Consider the following 23205-nt stretch of genomic DNA (forward strand, 5'->3'; position numbering starts at 1 on the left):
GTCACTGGAACGGCTTCACATGAACTGAGGATTCCTGCACATCACAGGAGTCCAGTTAAGGCACCAAAAAGGGACAAAAAAGGACTAGACCCCGGCCAACACTCGTGTTTTATAACACACTTTGCATCTAAACCAGTTAAGAAATAAACGCCAGTTCTGATGCCAGGAGGAAGCAGCTCTAAAACAGTCAGACCAACCCAATCCGCAGCCAAAGACTTTCCATCCATTCTCATTTTGACGCATCGCTTGCTTATAACCTAGTTAATAAAAGAACAATCCATCTTTATAGAAGCAGATGTGAAATTCTAATACTGAAGTAATTTAGCAGCCCATACTTGCCTTACTGATAAAGCATGTCCTTTCGGTATGGATGTCTTATTCCAAGGTCTCTCACTAAATTTACAAGTGTAGGATCTGCAACCTTTTTCCTCTCTAAATCACGAGTAATTCAAATAATTTTTCACATAAGTTCGTAACTAAATAATAAGCTGCCCAGTCACAGCAGCTAATTAATCCAAGGTCAAGCCAGTAACTAGGAACACGTCTTCAATGTTTATTCTGGCTCCAGACCCAGAGTGCCGTTCAGCGAATTTAAATTTTGAAAATTACAGCATCCATTTTAACAGGGACAAGCCTACACCCTGATGTGGACATTGACCACTGCACTCCCACCTCTCCCATCTCCCTGCTGCTGGCAAAGTATTTATCATCTGCAAAGTCAGCATGTCTCCCCATGCTGCTTAACAAGGTGTGGGTGCTTTTCTTGAGAAGATAGAGATTGCTTACTCATTTCTCAGCATGGTGTGGGACGGCTGCCCCCACCGCAACTTCCCGAATTTGCCACCGGCGCCACTGACCTCTCCATCTTGGAAGTGCTTCTTGAGCTGCTTCAGCATGACAGTGAGCTTCTTGGACTGCACCCCACTGTACGCCAGCAGCATGCTGCCGAACTGCCGCTCCGTGATCCGGCCCTCCACCGGGTCATGCCGCTCAAACTGGAAGGGGGGGGAAAAAAAAGGGGAGATGAAAACAAGGCTGTGCAGCAGAAAGCTCCGTCCAGGGGAAGGGCGTAAAAAGGCACTGTGAGAAAAAATGAACGTTGCAGGAAGCACTGCTGAAGGAGAAATCCTAACGCATTTGAATATTCGCTTCCCCCAAGACTGCCTCCATCAATACGTCAACATTTTCCCTATGTGCTATTCCTTGGACAACCTCTGGAAGAAGTCTTTGTATCTCACCCTCCTAGTTTTATCTTGCAGGGGAACAGCGTTTGTAGAACTGAACTTGAAAAGGCAGGATGATTACTTCAACTTGAAACCAAGCTAGTGTCCACAGGTCTCCAAAGGGGTGAAAAGCAAGAACAAATACTAAGGTGTTCTTCACAGGCACTTCCAGCTTGGACATCTGAATAAACATCCAAAGAATTTGGCTGCTGCAGTGACATTTTCTGATTGATCAAAAATCTGCGCAGGACTGAGCTAACGTGCAAGTGTGTGCTTCAAAAAAAGTATTTGTAGGAGCGGTTCCATAATTGCTATAAAGGGGGCTGGTGATATATAAACCAGGGAAGAAAAATCTTGCAAAAACTTATCATCATTGTAGCTCTTCTCTGCTCCAAGCCCCATAGAGGTGGATTCAGCAAGGGAAGGTTTATGGAGGTTTCCAGACCTCATCTTCCCCAGTCCCAGAAAGTTCTCCTTGTCCCAAGCCCCTTCAAGACCCTTACAAACACTGCTGTGAGGCCCCTGTAGAACCTCCCACAAGCCCTTCAGCAGAGAAGGGTCTTCTCTATCAATTCATCTCTCCAGCACTAGTTTATGTTCTCCCAGCTTTCGCTGCAGGGAGAAGGGAAGGGCAATTCTCCCAACTTGGGAAGGTACTGAGTTTGAGCACCACGTCTCTGCTTAGATGAATAATGCAGATTTCATCTTTTCCTTCCCTCCTCCCTGCCCCTTTGTGGCCCTAGAAACATTAACGTTAGACTTAACCAACTTCGGTTTCATAGATCTCAGCATTCAGGATCCCTTATTTGATTTCCTTCAAATTTATCAGAAAACATATGACCTACACTACAGCTGATCACAAGCCAGATGACATTTAACAACAAAATTAATTTTTAAACTCCTATGGAACAACTCAGTACCACTGACTTGACATTATATTGCTCAGTGAGTTAACCATTTCTGCCTCAACCGCTCTTCTGTGCCTAATTACACAGCTAACACAAAAGCCAGCAAGGCATCCGACCGAGATCAAGGTGGGGAGATGAAAGCCGGCAGATCCACCAGCCTTGCTCTCCATCCGTGTGCAGGCAGGGCTCCAGACATGACTGGCTATATACACTTTTAATATATACACTCTTCAGCTACACTATGTAACAACTAGGCTGCTTGCAAACAAGTTATTACAATTTCTATGCTAATGCTAAGTTGGGGGTAAATATTTTTTAGTTATTAGCATACCAGCCAGCCTTTTGCTGCTTTTCCCAGTGGGACACCAAGTGATTCCTACTGCATTTGAAATGCATGAAACGCCAGGGCTGGAGGGGTTTGGACGGACTACACTGGCGAGAAGCAGCTCCCAACCAGACAAATTCTGCTTCTTAGCACCTTGTGCTTGAGTGGCCCACACAGTATTTGGGAAAAAAGATGGCACTTTTTACTGTCGTCTGATACAGACATTGGGGTTTACTCACGACGCAAAACACCGGCCTCTCCTCTACTCGTGTGCTGGGGAAAAGAGAGGGAAAACTCCTTTGGAGAAAAAGTATGTGTTCTTCATTAAAAAGCAGAGGTAGTCCTTTCTGCCATGTTTGAAGAATGCAAAGAAGTTTTACAATACCCAAGAGACAGAAAAATTCGCAGTCAGTACTGTTTCAAAAGCAGCACCAATACTTTCTTCTACTATAATATGCCTAATTTCAGCCCAAAAGACACAAACCAGTGTTTTTCTACCAACCACCTTCAAATATCCCAAGTTTTAGCAGAGCATGAGATAGCATCTTTTATTAAAGGATACGAAACAGGTCCAAATATCTCAAATCAACCTCATAAGTGGTGAATGTGCTTAGAAAAGTGTTGAGTCAGCATCTAAATGCCCACCAATCCTCTCCCCCTCCCTGCCTTAAGGAGCAGGCATTGTGCAGCTCCACGGGGTAACACAAGCAGCACAGCTCCCTGCAGTCTTGCAGACAGGGAAATAAAGAAGGGCCAACTCCTCAGGTTTTTTTGTAACTAGGCACTGAGATAGTGGTCAGATTTGCACTACTGGATGCAAGAGACCAGAAAAATTAAAAAAACCCTTTCATCTTCATTTTTCTCCTGATGTGTCTCATACAAAGCCCTCTGGTGCCAACTTTAAGGTAAGAAAGCAGGATTATTCTCCAAACACCATGCTGAAGAAGTCTTAACAGGAACACGATGATGAAACACATCATTTCAGGCCAGCTTTCTTCTTTCTTTCCCATTTTCAACTGTGACCCTGAGATGTTCAAAGCAATTGGCCCACTGCTGCTGCAGAGGGTCTCAGCAAGCCCTTCAGCTCCCTTTGCTCGGGCTTTCCCAAATAAAAGATGATGAAACACACCTATGGTTTAAGGATTACCTGGGGAAAGTTAGTACATTAAGAATAACCCTGTAATTGCCAGTCAACATTTGCAGCCACACGGCTGGGAGAAAAGCAGACGAGCATGCTTTAAGCAGGATTAATTGTAAAATTCAATGCAAATTAACTTCTGCATCTCAAATGTCACTACTGAAAACTGATAAACTAAGTTACCTTATTTAGTGGCACCTGTTACTAAACATGTATAGCTAAAGAATAAGCAATGGGGAAAAAAATGCTTATTCCTCCTGTGATTCACCTTCTCAGCTTCTGGTCCTCGGGGTTTTAGGGGTTTCCTTGGTGGGAAGCTGCAGCTGGACCGATATGTCTAAAGAGGCACATGACAAATTTTTCGCCCAAGAGATTGCCTGATGCCACCTGGCACCTGCTAATCCTTTTACATTACAAAAACGAGGTGTACTGGCCCAAAAGTTTCCTGGCAGGTATTACTAGCACACTTTCAACCATCACGCAAGGAAAGGATGGCCAGAGGTGTAGCAAAACATGCAAACTCTGGGTTTGGGTAATGTGGTCTAGACCAAACACCGGGGCTTCTTCTGTACTACAGGGAAAATAAAAATCAACAAATGCTATTGCATCGGCTGTCAAAGACACGAGCCAAGGCAAGTGGGGAAAGCCCTTCTGGAGGCAAACCTTTCTATAGCATCTGTTAAAAATAACTCCGATACTGAAGTATGAGGATCTCACTAGCTCTGAGCAGCAGTATTGAAACGAGGAGCGCAATTAACATGCTGATGCTTGCAATATTTTTGGAGTCTTGCAAAAATTATTAAAAATGCAGTAAAGCGCCCATCCTACTACCACAGCCTGAGTCTTGATCACAGCAGTAGCAAGAGCCTCACCTGCAGCAGACCCACTGCATGAGATGGAAGAGCTTTAGTCTTTTCATTTATCGCACAGTTGGGAGATTGTGTTAAAGGACAAAATAAAGACAAAACAAATCCAAGATGAAGGAACTAAAATAACTTATTTATACAAATCTCTTTAAAGTACAAAATCATCCTGAGACCCTGTGAATAAACCAACTCATTCCCCCTCCCTGTGGGCTCCAAAACTGGTTCCAACTTTTAATTTCTGCAGGTGGTCATCAGGTGCAGCAATGAGTCAAAACACCATACAAATATGATTCCCAAGAAATAGAAAAGCCTGAAAACCATGGAACTAATGCTTCTTATTCTGGGTTTACCTCACTTTAAAATGAACACCTCTAACATTAAACCAAAACACTCACAGATGCCCAAAGTCAATTCCTGGCACCAAGCGTAATGCTCTCCCATACACAGGCACACCGCGGTGTTGATTGCAAAGGCCAGCCTAGAAAAGGGCTGACAAGCGAGAGCTAGTCAACAACCAGTTTCCAAATTCAAGTATACTCACCACTGACTTGAGGAAAAGCAACGAAATCATGGTGATGGGTAAAGAAAGTTCAAAACTTGCCTCCAAGCTAGTGTCAAATACGTTTAAATTAATTACAGAAGGGATGAGCGGGGGATGTCATTTAAAGATGATGCAGAAAAATTTTGGTGAGAGAATTCTGCCTATTTTTTTTCTGATATGTTAGCAATCGTGTTTATTCATAAAGAAACTTAGCTTCAAATGATTTGTGAGTGGAAAAACCTTGATTTCAGCTTTAAAAAAAAAAAGAAAAACAAACCAAGACAGCTACCCCTGACACCCCCTTTCCCACCTCCCTGTCTGGGAGCAGAGGTACCACATCTGTGCTCTCCTGCCTTCTTGAATGTCTTCTGGCCAACTGAACACAGCTCACCTGTCACCTCCACTTGAAAATGAAGGGGGGTGCAAAGCCTACAGTAATTTTTCTTTCAGTACTCAATACACAGTCTGTGAACAGTGTTAAGTGTTAAAATCCCTCAGGTATTTGAAAAGGCAGGAAAAATAGCATCCTTTCCCAGGTAATCACGATCCTTTGCCTTCATGCATGTGACGTTACTGTACAGGTTATTTTTCCAGTCACTCAGGGGGGTGTGTGCGTAAAAAACCAAACCCCACAAGGATGGGATGCAGAGCAGAGCACGCTGAGATTTATTACAAGCAAACAAGTCCTCCGACAGCCTTCTTCCCTTTCATTTATCTTAAAGAAAGGAAAAGCACAGCCAAGGCAATCGCTCAGCCAGCATCGCAGGGCACCAGCCGGCACGGGACGGAGCAGCTCCCACGCATGACACCCACCATCGGGGACACTGGGGAGGGAACAGTGGGATCCTACCCTCCTCCGAACTGCAGCCCCAAAATCTACACATGCAACACAGATGGCCGGCAAGTCCAACACCTCCAGAGCAGCTTCCACCTGCAGCCACTTGGTGCCAGCAGTGGATTCTGCAACCGCACACTGGCAAAGATACAGTAAATAATGAAATATAATGCTCTCCAGTGTTCTTCCCGCAAGCCAGGATGCCCGAGATGCTGAAGAAATTAGCCTAAAATATAATAGGCAGTATTTTGAAATTAATTAAAAACCAGCGTGACATGCAAGGAAATCAAAGGCGTTTATGGGAGGGTAAGAAGGCAGGAGAAATGGGGCACAGCACTTCACTCTCCCACTGTCAACCTGACCCAGCTTTGCTAGCCCAGTTCCAGTAGCCAGTTCATATACCACATTAGGATCCTTTCTACAACCATTTAGAAGACTACCCATAATCTTAAACATGTGTTAAATACTCCCCGCCCCCCAAAAAAACGCAAACCCATCAGACAGGATGAACATCTTTGTGTTCCTCTATAAGCTGAAACGTGGGTAAGCTTCCTTTTAGCTTAGCTTTCTGTCTGAATAAATAACGCTACTCTCTTTTCTTCAATGCATGGAAAGGCTTCATCACATGAGGAGAGCAGAAGGCAAATAGACAATTTTCTTTGCTTCCATATCCCCTTAATTGCATAGCTTTATAGAAAGGCAATACAAGGATCCACCATAAAACGGCAGACCCATAATCCCTCTGCTTCCAGACTTCACTATTTTTTTCCCCCCACTAACTCAATCCACTTTCTCCTGTGGGAAATCAAATGACAGCTTCTGAGAAGCATCCAGCCTGAACCAATTCAGAGACACCACCACGAGAAATACCTTCATTCAAAATAACCGCTGGAACTTCTTAAACACAGACATTTCATCTCTCCTTCTGCCACCACCAGCTGCAAGGCTCATTGCTGGGAAATGAAGCAGCTCTGATGGCTAAGGAGCCATCTGGCACAGGCAGGAGGACCTCCTCTGGGTCCTCCTTAATTGGGGCATCGCAAATGCCACCACAGACTTGCACCATCCACCTCATAAATTTAGACTTTTCCAATATAAGAAATAACGGGGAAACCAGGAAATGTCATTTAAACCAAAGGTTTAGGGTACAAACAGCATCGTGTCTCTGTGAGCACAGACCTGCAGCCCTGGCACGCCATACATCGCGGGGTAAAGGCTGAATTACCCCTTCCAGTTCAGGCTCGGTGCAGTGGGACGCATGGCTTTCGCTGAGACACGGCCGTGTTTTGGAAAGAAAATGTAAGATGAAATTTCAACTTGCCCCCAGGACCTCCCTCATTTAGAAAAAGGTCAAGCGTGGGTACCAGACACTCCTCAGGAAAAGACTTCTCATTCCAGCTGACTCTCCTACCTCCTCATTAAATTTGTCATAACCAATAGCATTAATATGGGAAATGTCTACCTAAAACCCCAGTGCTGAAACCCTGTCTACTCACAAATTGCAAGTATAAAAAACTGCTTAAAAAACAGGGAGCAGTGTATTGTCATTGCTGCCACCAGAGTGAACTATGCCCAAGAGAGCAACACCAGCTCTGCAATTGCCCGGGGAGGGATGCCAGGGCACCAAAACCCTCAGAGAGGGCTTAACATCGCTGTACAACCACAAATGGATGTAAAAAAAAAAAATCACACTTGAAAAGTGGGATTTCTTCTCCTTCCTAACGTGGCATCGCATTTTTGGTCTGTACGCTGAATGGTGGCTTATTTTGTTTTGCTTGCGTTGTTTGCTGAAGATATTTAAAATAACCATCACACCCTTCCAGTGGCTGCAGTCAGCATTAGGTTCAAACGGCATTTAAGATCCACCAAAACCAGCAAGAGCCTTGAAGCCCATCGACGCGAGAGGGAAACACCCAGCTGTAACACGATGCAGCACGATGAAAACAGCTCGGACTTTTCCTAAAGCAACAGCAACAGAAAAAGTAGCGGCACCTCCCACGCTGTTTGCCGATTACCTCTACGGTGCAACTCTTCCAGCAGCCCTGGGGCAACAGGATGGGGAAGTCAGCTCAGTCTGTGCTTTGGGACTTGAATCTGTATTCCCCGTACTTATCCCGCGACGGGAATACCAACTGCTGAGCTGCACAGACAAAGCGATACTCTGCACTGCTTTTTCTGCAATTATGCCCATACCTATCAGTGCACGGGCTCATCCGAGAGTTACTGCATGGCCTTGCTAGTCTATAAACACCAGGAAAGAATATGAAACATGGTCACATCACAGTTTTAAAAGGGATATTAAACACAAAATACCACGAAGCATAGTACTCCTGCTGTGCAAGAATCAGCATCTTCAATGTATTAGGTTTTCATTTTTCAGAAATACTACTAAACCTGTCTTCTGTAAATTTGATGTAGATATTCTTGAACTTCAAACTAACTGCAACCAGGCATCCCAGCAATATAATTTCTATCCTCTTTAAACACTTATATTAGCAAAATACCTAGATATATTTTAACAGGCTCTTAAATTTCTACGAAGGCTTCTCCTAAAAACCAATCAAATAAACGATGTATTCCCTAAAATCTCAAAGCAAGCATCTAAAAAATAAATGTGTGCGCCACTACTTATTTCCAATTAAGAGAGAAAAAAAATATCTACAAGGACTTTTGGATGGAGAGAAAAGTGTTGAGGACAATTTTTGAGCTTATTTATGCTGGCTAAACAAACACCAATAGCAGAAATTTTGCTAATACGAATTCTGTCAGGTTTAGGGGTACTTGAAAAAGGTGACCTGTTCCAACAGCCACATTGTGCGTAATAAGGAATCAAAAAGGTTTGGGAAATAATGATTTGTAGGGTAATATTCAGATTCACAATATATGACTCGTTAAAGTGGTATTTGCTCAAAGCTTTATTTGACAGGCTGTAATACATTATTTATCTGCAAACTACTGCAGCACTGGCTCTGTTTACTGTTCTGGAGAAGCAGGCTGCCAGGATCTCTTGTCAAGTTGCATATACAATGACAGAGGAAGAAAAAAAAAAAGGGGGAGAAAACACTGTACATCTTCCTAAACCCCAGCAACCTCCTTCATCTGAAAAAAAAAAATATATATTTGGGAGTAAGCTGTAGTGTTTGTACAGGCACCAAATTACTGCCAAAAAAAGAAAGCGATGCAAAAGTTTCTAAAGATTTTTTAGTTGGAAAAATCACAAGGTTTCAAAAATAGTATTTTTTTTTTTTTTTGTTATTTACGCCAAAAGGTTCCAAGCCCACATGGATCTAAAACACTGGGTTTTGCAAGGTGAAACCCAGCCTGCTCCAGATACAGCCTGACGTACTGCACTGGCAGCCTGCAAAGAGCCACTGGATGGGACCAACAAAGCCCAATTACATTATTTGGTAAAAAACAGTTGAAGAAGCAGCTCTGAAGATTATCAGAGCTACCAACAGCAGGAGAAATGCAAACGGGAAGGATGCGGAGGAGTAAATGCCAAACCCAGCCTGAACTATCATGCACAGGCTGCTCTGGGCACCACCCTGCAATGCTGGGCAGCGCAAACCCAGGCTGCCCAAGAAGGTCGGTCCAGAGCTGGATAACCCGTATGGAGAAGCAAACCATGACCCACCTCTGATGCCTGGAGCAGGCTGAGAGGCTCCCTGCCTGCAGTGCTGCAGCAGCTCCTGCCCCGGCGTGCTGCAACACCGGCTGCGCCAAGCTGGCACGCTGCCTACTGCTGATGGCGGTCCCTGCTCCACTGGAGACGGGCAGACAGCACCACAAAGTCGTCAGCTTTGGAAACCACTTCTGAGCCTCGTAAAACTAGCCAGAGCATCCGAATTATTTAATTGCCCATTAACTCCCTCCCCTACCTGATTCCCTAGACTCAAGCGCAGGTTGTACAGCTGGATCAGGTCAAGAAAAATGCTCCCAATGCTACCAGCAGCAGCTTGCTTCTCTTTATCTTAAAAGAAAAACATACGAAAGAAAAGGGAGCTATTTTCACACGAGAAAAATCCAATCTTCCGAACACTTTCCCTGCTCACACTTTCTCTCTGCTCTCTGAGAGCAGCTTAAGTGAATATGTAGCAGCCACGTTAAAAATGTACATCTGTCAGCAGCAGCACAATCCCAGCAGACCAGGTGTTTGATAGATGCTTTTGAGGTTTCATTGACCTTGGCATGCCACTGCTTCCTGCAAGGGGAAGAAATTAATTCCAATTACCAGCAACTTGTTATGCTTTAATGAGCAATTAAAAAAGGTCATGTAAAGATGGCTGCACCTGAAATTCATCCTCACGAATCAAAATAACTTCTTGCCAGCTCTGAAAAGATCTGCATTTTGAATTTTCATGCAGTGGAGGAATGAAAGGAAGGAAATGTAAAGGAGAAGAATCAGTAATACTAAGGGGAAAGGACACCTCTGAGGAATTAAAGGGAAGCACTTGCCTGACTGCCGGGATGGAGAGGGGAAAGAGCTGAGCAGCCACCTCCCACTGCTGCTCTCTGGACCTGGCTCTGTTACTGCCATTCCTGCCCTTGACAACGCTCCTGCTACCTCGACACGAGGAACAGAGCAGCTTTTCCATCCTACACGCTCACCAAATGACAAAAGAGCAAAGTTCAGAAGCAGTACGAGTTCCCAGTCCCCCGCAGGGATACCCACGGGATGGCAGAGCCACAAGTACCAGAGCCAAACTGTTACTCTGAAAAACACAAAAATCTCCATGGAACTGATAAACACAATTTTATTACGAAACATAGCTCTCTTACTGCCTGTTAGAGTTTACGCTGTTTCTGCTTGACCTTGGTGCTCAATTTGTCAAGAAGAATAAGTTTGCAGCAGTTCGATTCAGCCTAGCAGGGAAAAGTGAGTGCCTGCATCCTGCTCCCACATCCTTAATGCACCAACAGAAGCAAAGTCAGGAGCTGAAGCACAGACAGCAACGTGTGGAGGTGTAGAACAGCTCTGTCTTTGGAGCTTGAAAGGGGAAAAAGAGCAAGAGGACTAAAACATTTGTTCATATAGCAGAAGGACGAGGCAGAAGTCAGATAACTGCTACAAGAATTGCTCATCAGAAACTTCCCAACCAGTGATTTTAGCATGCTGTTATCGTGCAGGACTTGATTTGTATTTATTTTGGGTCATGCTTAAGAAGCTGGCTGACATTCTCACCCAAGGAAACACAGCAAGCCCATTGGGTGATAAATGCTTTGTTTTTTTCTGTGATTAATAAAACACATTGCCCACGCTCCCATAGTCACTGTACTTGAGGGTCCACGGGAAGATGGAAAACACGCAGCCCTAAATGTCTGCTTTGATTTTTGTCAGCTAACCGGGACACTGCAAACACCTCAGCAACAGCTCCGCAATAACAAGACAAAGCTGCAGAAGGTTCCGAGACAGTTCCTGTCTTTTCCACCTCGCTAACAGCAAGAAACCCAGCACCAGCACGAAATCCCACACGTGTGCTGAGCTTGCTGGGCATGAGCTACCCTTGGTCCGAAGCCTTCCTCTGTTTGGGGCTTACGCACCCAGGTACATCACCCAGCTAACACAGCTGTACGGCTGCGGTCCCAACACGTTCACCCAGATGTCCCCAGCCTCTTGCCCATCAACTTTCAGGACTACCTGGCTCTCAGTTAACTGAATCGTGTGCACATGAACAAAAGCATCTATGCTAACTAGCTTATCCCTTCTACTTTATGGACTGGGCAATACAAACCTACACACACACACTCTCGTGACAATGTAACTAATCAAAATACCACTCTTGGGATTTTATTTGCAGGGGTCCTACAAAAGGCTCTGCTGCCAGCAAGAGCAGAGTGCTCAGCACGCTGCACTGCGGGAGCTCCGGAGTGGATTCACAGACACTTCATAAACCAAAGGAGCCCGCTGTTACAGAGCAAAACCCTCTACTGCTACTAACGATGCAATAAACAGAAATTCCAATAAAATCCTCAAACAGCTTCCCCTGCAGAGCCACTGCATCAACCACATTTAAGTCACCTAGTTCAAGTACAAGCGAAGCAACAGCATAAGCCATAGCAGGTGTTTTCTCACCAGGCATTGCGATGGTTGCTTTAATCAGTCCATGAAGCACCCGTCCCAAATGAGGAGATGGCAAAGCTGCTCCTGTGCATTTGAAGGATGTCCCAGCAATGCTCACAAGCAGCTATAGCGCCTCAATGCACACATATTGTCCCACCCACACCAGCTTCTCTGGCACACTTCTGGACCACTGACTATTTTGGTCTACTGACCACAGGACGTTCTCAGCTTGATGCTGTGTACCTGCTCGGTGTCACTGGCCTTAACCTCAGTGTGCCGGGGCCAGTCGTAGTGCTGCAACTGCTCGCTTGTCACTGCTGATGGAGCAGACCCAGGTTACAGCTAAGACACAATTTAAGAAGTGGCTGCCTGAGTGCTTTTACTTGATTTCAATCCAACAGGTGCCTTGAAGGTGACCGCACAGCCAGACACAGTCTTCCCGTGCTCATGTAGGCGGAGTACAGAGTTGATTCAAGTGGGCCCAGGGGCCAGTGCGCCCATCACTCCCCGAAGCACACTGGTTAGCACTCCCAGGATGTCTCACCAAGCATTTCACAGCTGACATTCAGATACTTGATGTGCTCTTAGGATCCTGAGTCCACCCCAGCCACCCCACAGCTGACACCTGACTCTTCCTCCATCTTTCAGAGTGAGGCACTGGAAGGGTTTGATTTTGCTGGCACAGACGATTTCCCCTCTCATTTTTGCAGCCTGTACTGGGGAAGAATTAGTCAGGAACAGTGTTTATGGCATCTTCCGGTAGAGGCACGAAGCACAGTTTTTGGTACCTCACCTGTGACAGTCAACCACTCACCCACCCAGTGGCACTCTTCCTTCCTAATGAAAAAAAAGGGACTGAAATTCAACCTGCCTTGGATTTAAACTAAAATTCCCCTGGTGCACACTTAAGACTTTCATTACTTGCTCTGCCATTACTGATTGATGAAAATTACTTGCCTCAGTCTTCTTTATAGAGACTCCTCATGTTGACTGAGACAGTTATCTCTCCCTTCTGTCTTTCCTTTAAGCTGCACTTGCCACGGCCTCATAACTTATTCCTGTTTTCCAGATTTTTTTTTTCCATAGTAACATCCCACTCTGAATATTTACCAAGTCTTTAGCCGACACTGGACAAAAACTGAATGCCAGCTTTTCCCCAAACCCTAACTGAGATGGTACGGTCAACCTGAAAGTTTCACGTGACCCTTTCCATTCACACGCCAAGACAAAAGCAGGCTGCCAGAAGCTTTGAATGCCATCAAAAACATGATGAGCTGTCCAAATCATTTCAACTGCCTGCCTAGAAACTCCCAGCTTACATACGTATACACTGGGCTGTGACTCCTTAACTACAGAGTTCCCTGACATGAAACTATTCATGTCAAATGATCCCATTTGGATCATTTGATCTGGATGGAGACATCACAAAATTCTGTCATCCACAGTACCTTCATGGCTATCCATCACAAAGTCATGGTCATCAGCCTTATTTCTATTCCCTAAAACTTCTAACACATTAAACACAGAAGAGGGAGTATACAGATCTGTGGGAATAAGCCTGATAACTCCTCTCTCCTTGGCACTAAACCCATCATGGCTTTGTCCATCCCTGACTCTAGTAAGGACTTCCGGGGGGGGAAAAACCTCAATGTCAAGTTCCTCTTCCCTTCCAGAGCTGCTGTTTAAAGGTTATTGGCTATCAACATACCTTGAAGCTAGAGTCAGGGGATGGCAATAGTGACACAGACTCAGAGCGACTGCTCTCAGACTTGGACAGAGACAGGTATGCTCTCCAAGAGATCCCATCCACTGACCCCTTCATTCCCAATCTGCCTCTGCCAGCTGGGATTGATCAAGAGAAAGAGGTTCAGGTGGAATTTGGTACATAATAGAACAAAGGGATAACTGGGTAGCAGAGTATCACCGCAGGAGGTCTCCCCTCAGTAAACAGATCTGACCCTCCACCACCATCTCCCATGTCTCTTGGCTTCATAGCATCCATCCTGCAGCTGCACAGGCAGTCTGTAAGTGCACATTTGGTCTGTTGTCTTAGCAGAGAAGCAGCTCCTAGGCAACACACCAGAACACAAATGTAAAAGCCAAGCTGCTCCGGGTTTTTCTTTGGTTGCCTAAAAAGCAGCTGCTTTTTAATTGTATTTTCAGCTTATTAATATTCCTCTCCCTGCTCTAATTCTGTGCTTTACCTATTCCCTCTCACAGCAGCCATTGTTTGCCCTTCACCACCCCCGGGGCTTGGACTGTTTCCCTCCCACTGCTCATGACCCAGCTACAGCACTTGTGCTCCCCAGGGCAGGAGCTCTCAAGCTGAGCCTGGGTCCTCCCAGTGCTGCATCCCCACCTCACCTTCCCATTGAATCGCTCGTCCTCTGGGATAAACAGAGGACCTGTGAGGCATACTTTAGGCTTTCTGTACTTAATGATCAGCCCGTCCTCCCCCCCTTCCCCATGGCATACCGAATGGTTTCAAAGCCTATCTTCTAATACCTTATACCGCAGCCTCACTGGAGCACCCCAGGTGACTCAAACCATTCCTTAATACATTTGCTCATCAGAGATGCCACAGTGACAGACACCTCAGGTAAGCGCTGCAACCAGGGCGGGAAATCACTAACAAAGAACCCAAGCAATTTCTGTACCTGCCATTAATTGCCCCATTAAAGAGACAACTTCACAAGTGCTGGTCTGGCTTTTCATATGTAGGGATCATGTAAAGGAAGAAAAAGCAAGTAGGGGACTAAAGGAGGAGATCTAGATATAGAAGATATAAATATAGAACTAGATATAGAACTGACAAAACTATGTAAGTATACAAAATCCATTACAGGACTCAGAGAAGGAGGAATTCATAAGAAAAAAAGGAAAATGTTACATCCCCCATCATCGTTCCCATGGTGGCCAGGCCAGCAGTGAAGCTGACAGTGAGCAGATCAGCAGGTAAAGGACAACTTTGTGAGACAACACAGCTAAACCATGACAGAGACTGCCATAAGGGTGACTTAAAATAAAAATGTCTTGTATAAGTTCAATAGCAAATTGACCTCCAAAAAGTCCCAGTTTTGGGCCCTTCCTTACAAAGCTTAGCCAATCTGACACTGCCAGACTTCATTTTTCAGGCCAGTCAAAACAATTTAAGTTACCCTTTTCTTTCACCTAAATCACTGCAGCAGATACAAAGATACGTGACTCATTACTGCAAACTTTGCTGCCTATGTTAACAAAATCACTGAAAATCTGTATCAGTCTGCAAGCCCATATAAAAACAAGACAGAAGCCAAAAAATCTTGAGTAAGCTGGTTAACAACACAGGTTGTCTGGTACAGGATTACTCAGATACCAACTACCCCAGCACTGGGACTCAGAACAGAAAGGCACTTAGGGACTCAAGTTATTACCCTAAAACCAGATTGCGAAGCATTAGAAATGCCTTCTGAAACCAGAATATTTGTTAAGACAGGGTTGAGATCCAAAAAGATCTAGGACTTTCTAACAAGATATGTGCAGATGGAAGAACATCCATCACCCCTTCTTCATAAAACCCCTTCAAAAACCAAACCAAGCAGCAATCGTATCGGCATTGGTCATGAAAACAGGAGTTTCCAGGGTAAAAAAAGCTACTCTTGCATCACCTGTCACAGAACAGACACATAAAATAAGTGATTTTCCAGATGGCAGCGATGTCTTGTGGTACCTTTGCCATATTCTCACAGAATCCCATTTTACTTCTCCTTGCTCCAGCACGTGGAAGACCTTTTGCTTGGGAGGGACCGCTATTGGGGCATCCTTGATCCTTGGGTAAACAACGATCTGCAAAGATCCCTATGTTTAAGCATAAGGATACACATCTGCACGAGGATCTGACTCTTCAGCCTATCTGTCAAGCTCCTCCATGGGAAGCTGTATCCCACCACCTCGAAGCGTAGACTCCAGATCACACCAGAATGAGACACGGGGTTGCTCAAAGCCGTACAGCACAACCTTGCCTCTCCAGCCGTGGCATCTCCCGCCAGGAAGACAGCCCCACACCTACAAGGTGTAGGGCTGGATTAGTACCTGCTTCACCAATTCAGCTGAGAACAAAAGCCCTCCATGAATAACTGTCAGGGAAACAATGTGCTATAGAAATCTCACTGCGGGCAAATTGAAAAAAAAAAATTCTTTACTAAGGTCTTACACCATAGGCACATATCCCACTGCTGGCAGAAAGAGACTTGGGGAAATAAAAGACGACTAAATACGGAGATTAAATCACTGCTATTAGCAGGTTTTAGGTTGCCTTTCAGGGGTGACACAGATGTGGAGAACAAAGGGCTAACATCTTTTCTACATGCACTTACAGAATCATAGAAAAATTTAGGCTGGAAGAGACCCACGGGCTGGCTGGGACTTCTCTTGGTCCACCAAGGACACGGGAATATCTAGGACAGACACTAACAAGCAGAAATAGCATAAACGATGATGTCAAGTCCTATTCATCTTCCTAACTCACAGAGTACCTTCACTCAAAGAAAACCCCACCATTCGAGCTCAATACCGCCTGTATTACAGGACAGGTACATACAGGACACGATAGCTGAAGAGCCTGTCCAGACAAACTTGTCACCGTTTGTTACACTAAGTGACAAGAAGAAAGTAAGTCTTTCCATAGGCACTAAAGCAAGGCAGCATGAATGCAGTAAGAAAACGGTGAGAGCTTTGCCGGGAGCCTGCCCCATTCAGTGGGTCAGTTCCCATGGCTCAGCCTTAAATAAGCCGGGCCACCCTGCAACGCAACAGGGAGGCCATGGCTTCCTCAAAGTAGCCAAACCACAAAAAGTTTAATAAACTGTTAAAAGCATCTCCTCTCCCTCTGGCTGTGGTTACTTTTCTCATCCTTCCCTTCCCACAACTGAGCTGATTGCTGAGTTTCCATAAAATGATGGAAAATGTACTTTCATCACAAAAAATAAGCAGAAGGGAAGAAGAAAACAACAGGCCACGGTTACTTAAACATGCTGTCAGCACTTCAGCCATAAGGAACATTGCAATATTCAGGGCTTTGTCTGATCCAATTCCTCTGAGAAAGTTTCCACTCGATTTTAACAAGATATATGCATGAATATTTTGCTAAGACAAAAAAAGCAACCAAAATCAGTAAGAGTAAGAATCAGTGGGTTCAGATGGTCAGAAACTATTGTCCCACCTTCACAGTCAGCAGAAGAAACCGGCTCTCAAGTGTATTAACTGCAGATATGCCTTGATCCTGAGCCAAAGGGAAAACAGCTTTAAAAAAGGTCTTTCTTAAAAGTACATTTCTTTTGGAAGAGAGAAAGCAAGCATCCCAGTTTGAGAACAGAGGCATCGTGTCACTCGGGGGCTGCCCCAGCTCACGGTGCATTTCCCCAGAGCCTTTTCTGGAGTTGACACCGAACACGAACAAGAACTGGTTTTCAAATTAACACCCCAGCTTCAGACCATGACTAATTTTGCTAAGCCAGCAAAGGATGAGTAGATGAGGGTACAAGGGTTCAGCTGAGCCCCTGGCAGATCTGCCACCAGCTTTTTTCTGCTCCTTCTTGTCCACCGGTAACACTAGCCATGCCAAGAGAAGGATCCAGAGATGATCTGCACAGGCAATCGAGCACAAGGCTGACAACGGACCACTGTACCTACAGGCTCATTACCCAAATAGGCACATAAAACAAGGGAAGCCGTTAAAAATCAGCTACGTGAGTTACCTGATGCTCTGTAGTACAGTACTTCCTAGCACCACTTCTCACGTTCTTGATTTGCACGGGTCAAGGTAAATACTTGAGGGATGTCTCTTCTCTGAATTACCACATTTTTTAAGTGGCTGAGTTCATTAGAGCACTCCCTGGGAAGAAGTAATGTAAACCCACTAGACACTTGTGTGAAAAGCCGCTTAACCGTGAACAAACATATCAAATGTGAAGCAAGGAGAGAAGGTGGGAGATCATGTCAAAAGAAATAAAAGCAGAAGAGGAGAGACGCCATGTTGCATAATGCTGAGGACAGAAATAGGCCTGTATTGCCTAAATCAATGAGAACTATGAACAGAAAAATCAAGTGCTTTAGTATCATGAACTCAGGAAAAAATTGTTTGGCAGAACAGAACTGTTACCTTTGCACAGGTCAATTTTTCAGTTAAAACGAGTATCAAAAATGCTAAGCACAGCATGGTACTGTGCTCAAGGATGCTGTCAGGAAGTCAGTAATGATGTGTTTATGATATTCATTAACTTACCAAGACATAAATATCTTGTACTGTCCCCAATTAATAAATAACTTGTTAGAAAGGCAACTAACATTCACCAGAAAGATGAACAATTGACTGAAACCACTAAAACCTAAATTAATACCAAACTGTTGCAGGAGGAAAAGAACAACAAGTGCCATGAAACTGAAAAACACCCCACTGCTTCTTAATGAGATAAGTGGGGACCCATGGAGGGAGCACAGGACTCCAGCACTTGGTCAGGAATAACCTTCAGTGCCTCCTCGTTGCCCGTGTCCCTGGAGCAAACGTGGCAGTGGGAAACCAGAGCAGGACGGCAAACGAGGATAGAATAATCTCTATTTCTCTTCCCTTTGCATTCCAGTTTCAGCTTATGTTTCTTAACCTTAAAAAGTATTGTATTCATTTTCAATTTGTAGAGGCACTGAGGAAGTGACACCTTCCAGTTCACAAAGAACATTTTCTTCCACCAACCTATTCCCTCTGCAAATGTAGAGCCACACCACCTGCTTTAATGACCAGTTAAATGAAGTCAGCAAACTAGACAATTACCTTAAAAAAAAAAAATTAGTCCTTGGGTCAGTTTCTTACTTAGATTCATAAAACTCCAAATAAAAAAGGGAATAAATTCAGGTTAAGTTTGCAATGACTGATTTAATAGGAACTTAACAAAATGCTGTCCATTAGCCGGATCACACAACGGGAGCACACAGACATTCATACATCAGACTGAAGCAGTAGTGAGCTCCGAATACCGAAACTCTTAACAGGTTATGGTTGTGGGGGGATGATCTTGTACACAAAATCCTCATTTCTGATGCAAATAAAAGCCTGGCTTCGCTCAAGCCAGGTCAAACCCTTAAGCCTGCTCCAGAGAAGGGCACCGTTTTTGAGTCAGCTCCACTTGGGAGCTGAGACACAGACCAAGGAGTCCCCCGTTGCTATTCTTGTACTAGTTTTAGTCAAAAGAACCAAATTTTGAAGCTGGATGCTTAAATTCCAGCTATGTGACTAGGAAGAGGGAGATTGGGAGCTGCTGTTAACTCCTGGTAATGCAAAGAAAAAAAAGGAGACCTTCAGTTCAGTTGAAGGGCAAGAGTCTCAGAATATATAGACATTTCTTATAATGCATGTTAACCCAGGAGTGAATAATGAAGGTCACGTAACAGAGACCACCTATTTAGCAGGATTTACACAAGGCCTGAACACTTACACAGCCAAAATATTCAGAATAGTGAAGGAAACAAGAAGGCAGGGACAAAAGCAGAGATGAAGAGTTTTGGGATGGTTATGAACCCTGATCCTTCAGGGCACACTTGCTCACTGGGATTGAGGCAAACCTTCCTTGGGAAGGTAGCAACAGACTGCTCACAGCCTCTTTTGTCTTTTTCTAAAGCCTCACATAACCACCTCCATCGGCAGTGTCAAGGCGCTGGCAAGGCAAGCACCACATGGAGGGACACGCACCCAGCACATGCTGGCTGCTGCTGCAACTCCACAACAGCAGCTACTGACAAAAGCTGGAGATGTTCCTGGGGAGTGCCACAGGCACCAAAATGCTCATCAGAAATTCAACAACAGGTTTTATCCGTGAGAGCTATGAGCCACAGCTGTATTAATTCCCTCCAAAGCCCTCCCATGCTGTTGCTCTTCCTCCAGAAACCATGTCCTGCAGCACTGTCCATGCTGCACTGCCCTCTCCACCATACATAAAAAAATAACCCAAACCTCAAGCTTCAGAATATCGTGCTGCAGTTTGCGCTGGAAGTCGAGGAAGTGGGAGATGGTCAGCTTCCCCTTCAGATCTGCCCCAAAGAAGTATGTTGTCAGTGCAGAGTTGAAGCCAGTTTTCAGGGTGTTCCCCGTTGTAGACCGGTCTCTGTGGCGCATGCCCATGCTGGTTTGGGAGCGAATGATGCTCTGGACCTAAAAATAAGAGGGAGGATGTTAGCATTGAAAAAACCTCTGGGACTTATACTAGTCAAGTATCAGTACAAAGTACTCCAGGATCAGACATGTCATCCTCTTTCTTTTTTTGCCTGAAATAATTTTTAAAAGACATGACAACTAAAAAATTTGGCTGAACTTAGGCTTTGTTTATTTCAGTCCTCTTGAAAAAAAGAAGAGTATTAAATGCTTAAAACAAGTTTTAAGAAACAATTCATCCAGTTTGCAGATAAGCATTTTAGCACTGATACTACACCTGGTCAGAGAGCAGCTTGTTCCCAGCGAAGTCGCAGAAGGAGAGAAAGCTGAGGCAACCGTGGGGAAGAAAAAAGCCTGCACATGTTTTGGAGCTTCCACTCCCACTTTACTGCCCATCCTTGTTAGTTCACACCAACCTCGGTTAGCTCACATTGCGTTTCCTTTCCCCTTGTGCACAAAACCAGGAGTTTTCTACCCAAGGGCACCCCCCTCCTTGCTGCCTGCCACTCTCTGCCACAGCTGGAAGCTCCTCCATCCCTGGGGCTGTGGGGCAAGCTGAGCTGCAGGCGAGGGCTGACCCACCCAGAGCAAAGGGTTCTCCAAAAGTCCTGCAGGCTGCATCAGCCCAAATACAACCCCAGTGGCAGCGCCAGCAGAATAACAAGTAATGCAGAAGTATCTGAGTTACCAACAGACTGGGATATTTGCACGAAGACAGCCAAGTGTGAAAACACATGTTACGACAGCAATCTCTCAACATTTTTAACAAACCACACAGGCAAACAGCATCCTTGTTCTCTCCCCTGAGCTCTCAGTAGCACCCTGTACCTTCTTGAAGGCACCGCTCAACTTGAGTGGATGCTACAGGACAGAGCAAGGATGTGCAGGACAATTTCCCTACCCACTACAACATAGCAAAAGGTTGAACCTGAAGGATGCAACAGCCTGAAAAATCCAACAGTTTGTTATTTTAAGGGTCCTGTGCTAATTTAAGGAGGCAGCCAAGCCAAGCGCACACTCGCCTCCTCTCTCCACCCCCAAGTATCCCACTACCCCTTCCCAGCACTCGCCCATCTGAATGACTACTGCAGTGATATGAGAAGCCAGGATTATTCTCTGCATAATAGCCGATCCCTTCCAACAAGGCAGAGGATTCGTATTAAGGACAACGAGTGTGAGAAAGGAGGGGGGAAAAAAAGCCACCCAACATGCTGCCCGGCACTCAGCCTCAACAGCACAGGCTTCCCAAAGCTCCAGCAAACACCACTGCTTTGCCTTCAGCCTCTTCCTCCTGACAACAGAAGTTGGAAGGGAGGAAGAGAAACAGCTGCCAAGAGCTCCAGCTGTCAAAAGGACACCAGAACCTCGTTATCGTGATATACAGCTTGTTCAATTTTTTCCTAACAAGAGAGCAAGCGCTGGAACAATCCCAAAGGGGATGCTCTGGAGGAGAACGCCGCGTATTGCTGCCGGGCTCACCTTGCTTGAAACACTGCCTCCAAACCACAGACTACTGGCTATTCTTCCACTACAAAGAAAACCAAGTCAAGTCAGAGGGGAAAAAAAATAAAGAAAAAAAGGTTTGGGGGTTTTTTCTTTGAAATATGCACTGTGATGTGAGGAAGGATTTTTGCACTGTAAATAGCAACTCCTTATTTTGCTTTGTGCTCCACTTTAACTGTGAGCTCTGCATGCACATTTTGGAGACAAATATTTACAAACTATCTGAAGCAACGCAGTTTGTGACCAGCTTGGAAAACTGCTCCTGTTTCTGCAGAAGCGAGTGTTTACCACACTGCAGGCTGTTTGATAGAGCATCTTTTCCTGGGTGTTATTTATAAGGCATCCTACACTACTCTTCTCTCCCCATCTGTAACAAGTATCAGACAGTTTGAAAATCCATCTGTGGGCACTGGAGCCAAAACTATTCGGCTGGTCCCTATTTTGGGTAATCCTTCTAATACCCAGAAAGGCAGGCAACCACTACAAAAAGCTGTCCTTCAGCTGAACCAGTGCTGTCCTACCCCACAGCTCATCGATCATATGACGACGGGAAGCACAGAGATGCTTCACTGTCTTTGGTATGTATTTCAGCCTAAGTGTTTGTGATCTGTTTCATCTTTTGCACCAGACAAGAAAAAAAAAAGAAAAAATCAATGAAAATAGTTAATGGTTTGAAAAGAGATCACGAGTAACACTGCTTGAGAGTTTACTACTTTTCATCTGACTTCTTAGTTAAAAATAGAAGAGTAAACTAACAATTTACATGCTGAAGGATGAAAAGTTGAACATGATACTGATGCAGGCACCAAACTATTTAGCACTATACACTAACCATATGCATCAACTGGAAAAAAAAAAAACAAACCTGAGACTCTTCAGTGAGGCCTGAAGAAATTCAGTATTTTCTTATTAGGTAGTTAAAGCCTCCGACTTACTCGCATATTAGCTGAATTACCACAAGTAATTTTCTTCCTTGATGAATACTCTTAAGGTTTGTCAGACATTAATGAGAATAGACCTGCTGTTGGCTGTCTCCAAAGACAACGTGTGAAAAAGGAGTAAGAAATTCATTCCCACATGCTCACAGCCAGCGGGGACAGTACGATGCTTCTGTGATGACCCTTTTCTCTCCCTTCTTTTTCTTCCCATTCTCCCCAAAACGATGTTGCTCTTCGAAACTGATGCCACCTCTAACAGCATATTCCCCTGGAAGCAGTTCCAGCTGCCCCTGCCAGGTATGCACCAAGATGTTTATGGTACAGATCTGCAAACCCTGCCATCCTTCATGATCTTACGGAGGTATTTCCATAAGGAGTGAAAAAGCGTATTTATCATATAAATTATTGTGTCTGTTATAGTATATATGTGTATAATGTTATATATGTGCTTCCCACTGAAGCTATGCCTTGGCTTTAATTCTGTTTGCAAAGTGCGGCAAATCAGTTATACCGATATCTGCGAAGATATTGTCAGCTTCTTCTCACTTTCCAAAACAGCCCCTTCATCCTCCGACTCGAAAGCTCTGGAAGATCAGCCTTCACCAAAATACTCTGATGCTAACCAGGAATTTTATTCCTTTATATAGAGGCAGTGATGCATGCAACAAGCTTAAAAAAAAAAATGTTC

The 23205-nt window shown here is 44.7% G+C and overlaps 1 protein-coding gene across 5 annotated transcripts in view; it reads right to left on the reverse strand.

The window, feature by feature from the left end:
- Positions 1-23205, reverse strand: part of MICU1 (mitochondrial calcium uptake 1) — a 112548-nt gene that overhangs the window by 16297 nt on the left and 73046 nt on the right. For 4 of the 5 annotated variants that reach the window (XM_076339439.1, XM_076339436.1, XM_076339438.1 and 1 more), the window contains 2 exons: positions 19879-20076; positions 858-995 (listed from right to left, as the gene is read on the reverse strand). In XM_076339439.1, coding sequence (XP_076195554.1) covers positions 858-995; positions 19879-20076 — 336 coding nt within the window. The remainder of the gene's footprint in view (positions 1-857; positions 996-19878; positions 20077-23205) is intronic. The other variant, XM_076339440.1, reaches the window with a different exon arrangement.

Source organism: Aptenodytes patagonicus, chromosome 5, assembly GCF_965638725.1.
Source record: "Aptenodytes patagonicus chromosome 5, bAptPat1.pri.cur, whole genome shotgun sequence".
Classification (NCBI taxonomy): domain Eukaryota; kingdom Metazoa; phylum Chordata; class Aves; order Sphenisciformes; family Spheniscidae; genus Aptenodytes; species Aptenodytes patagonicus.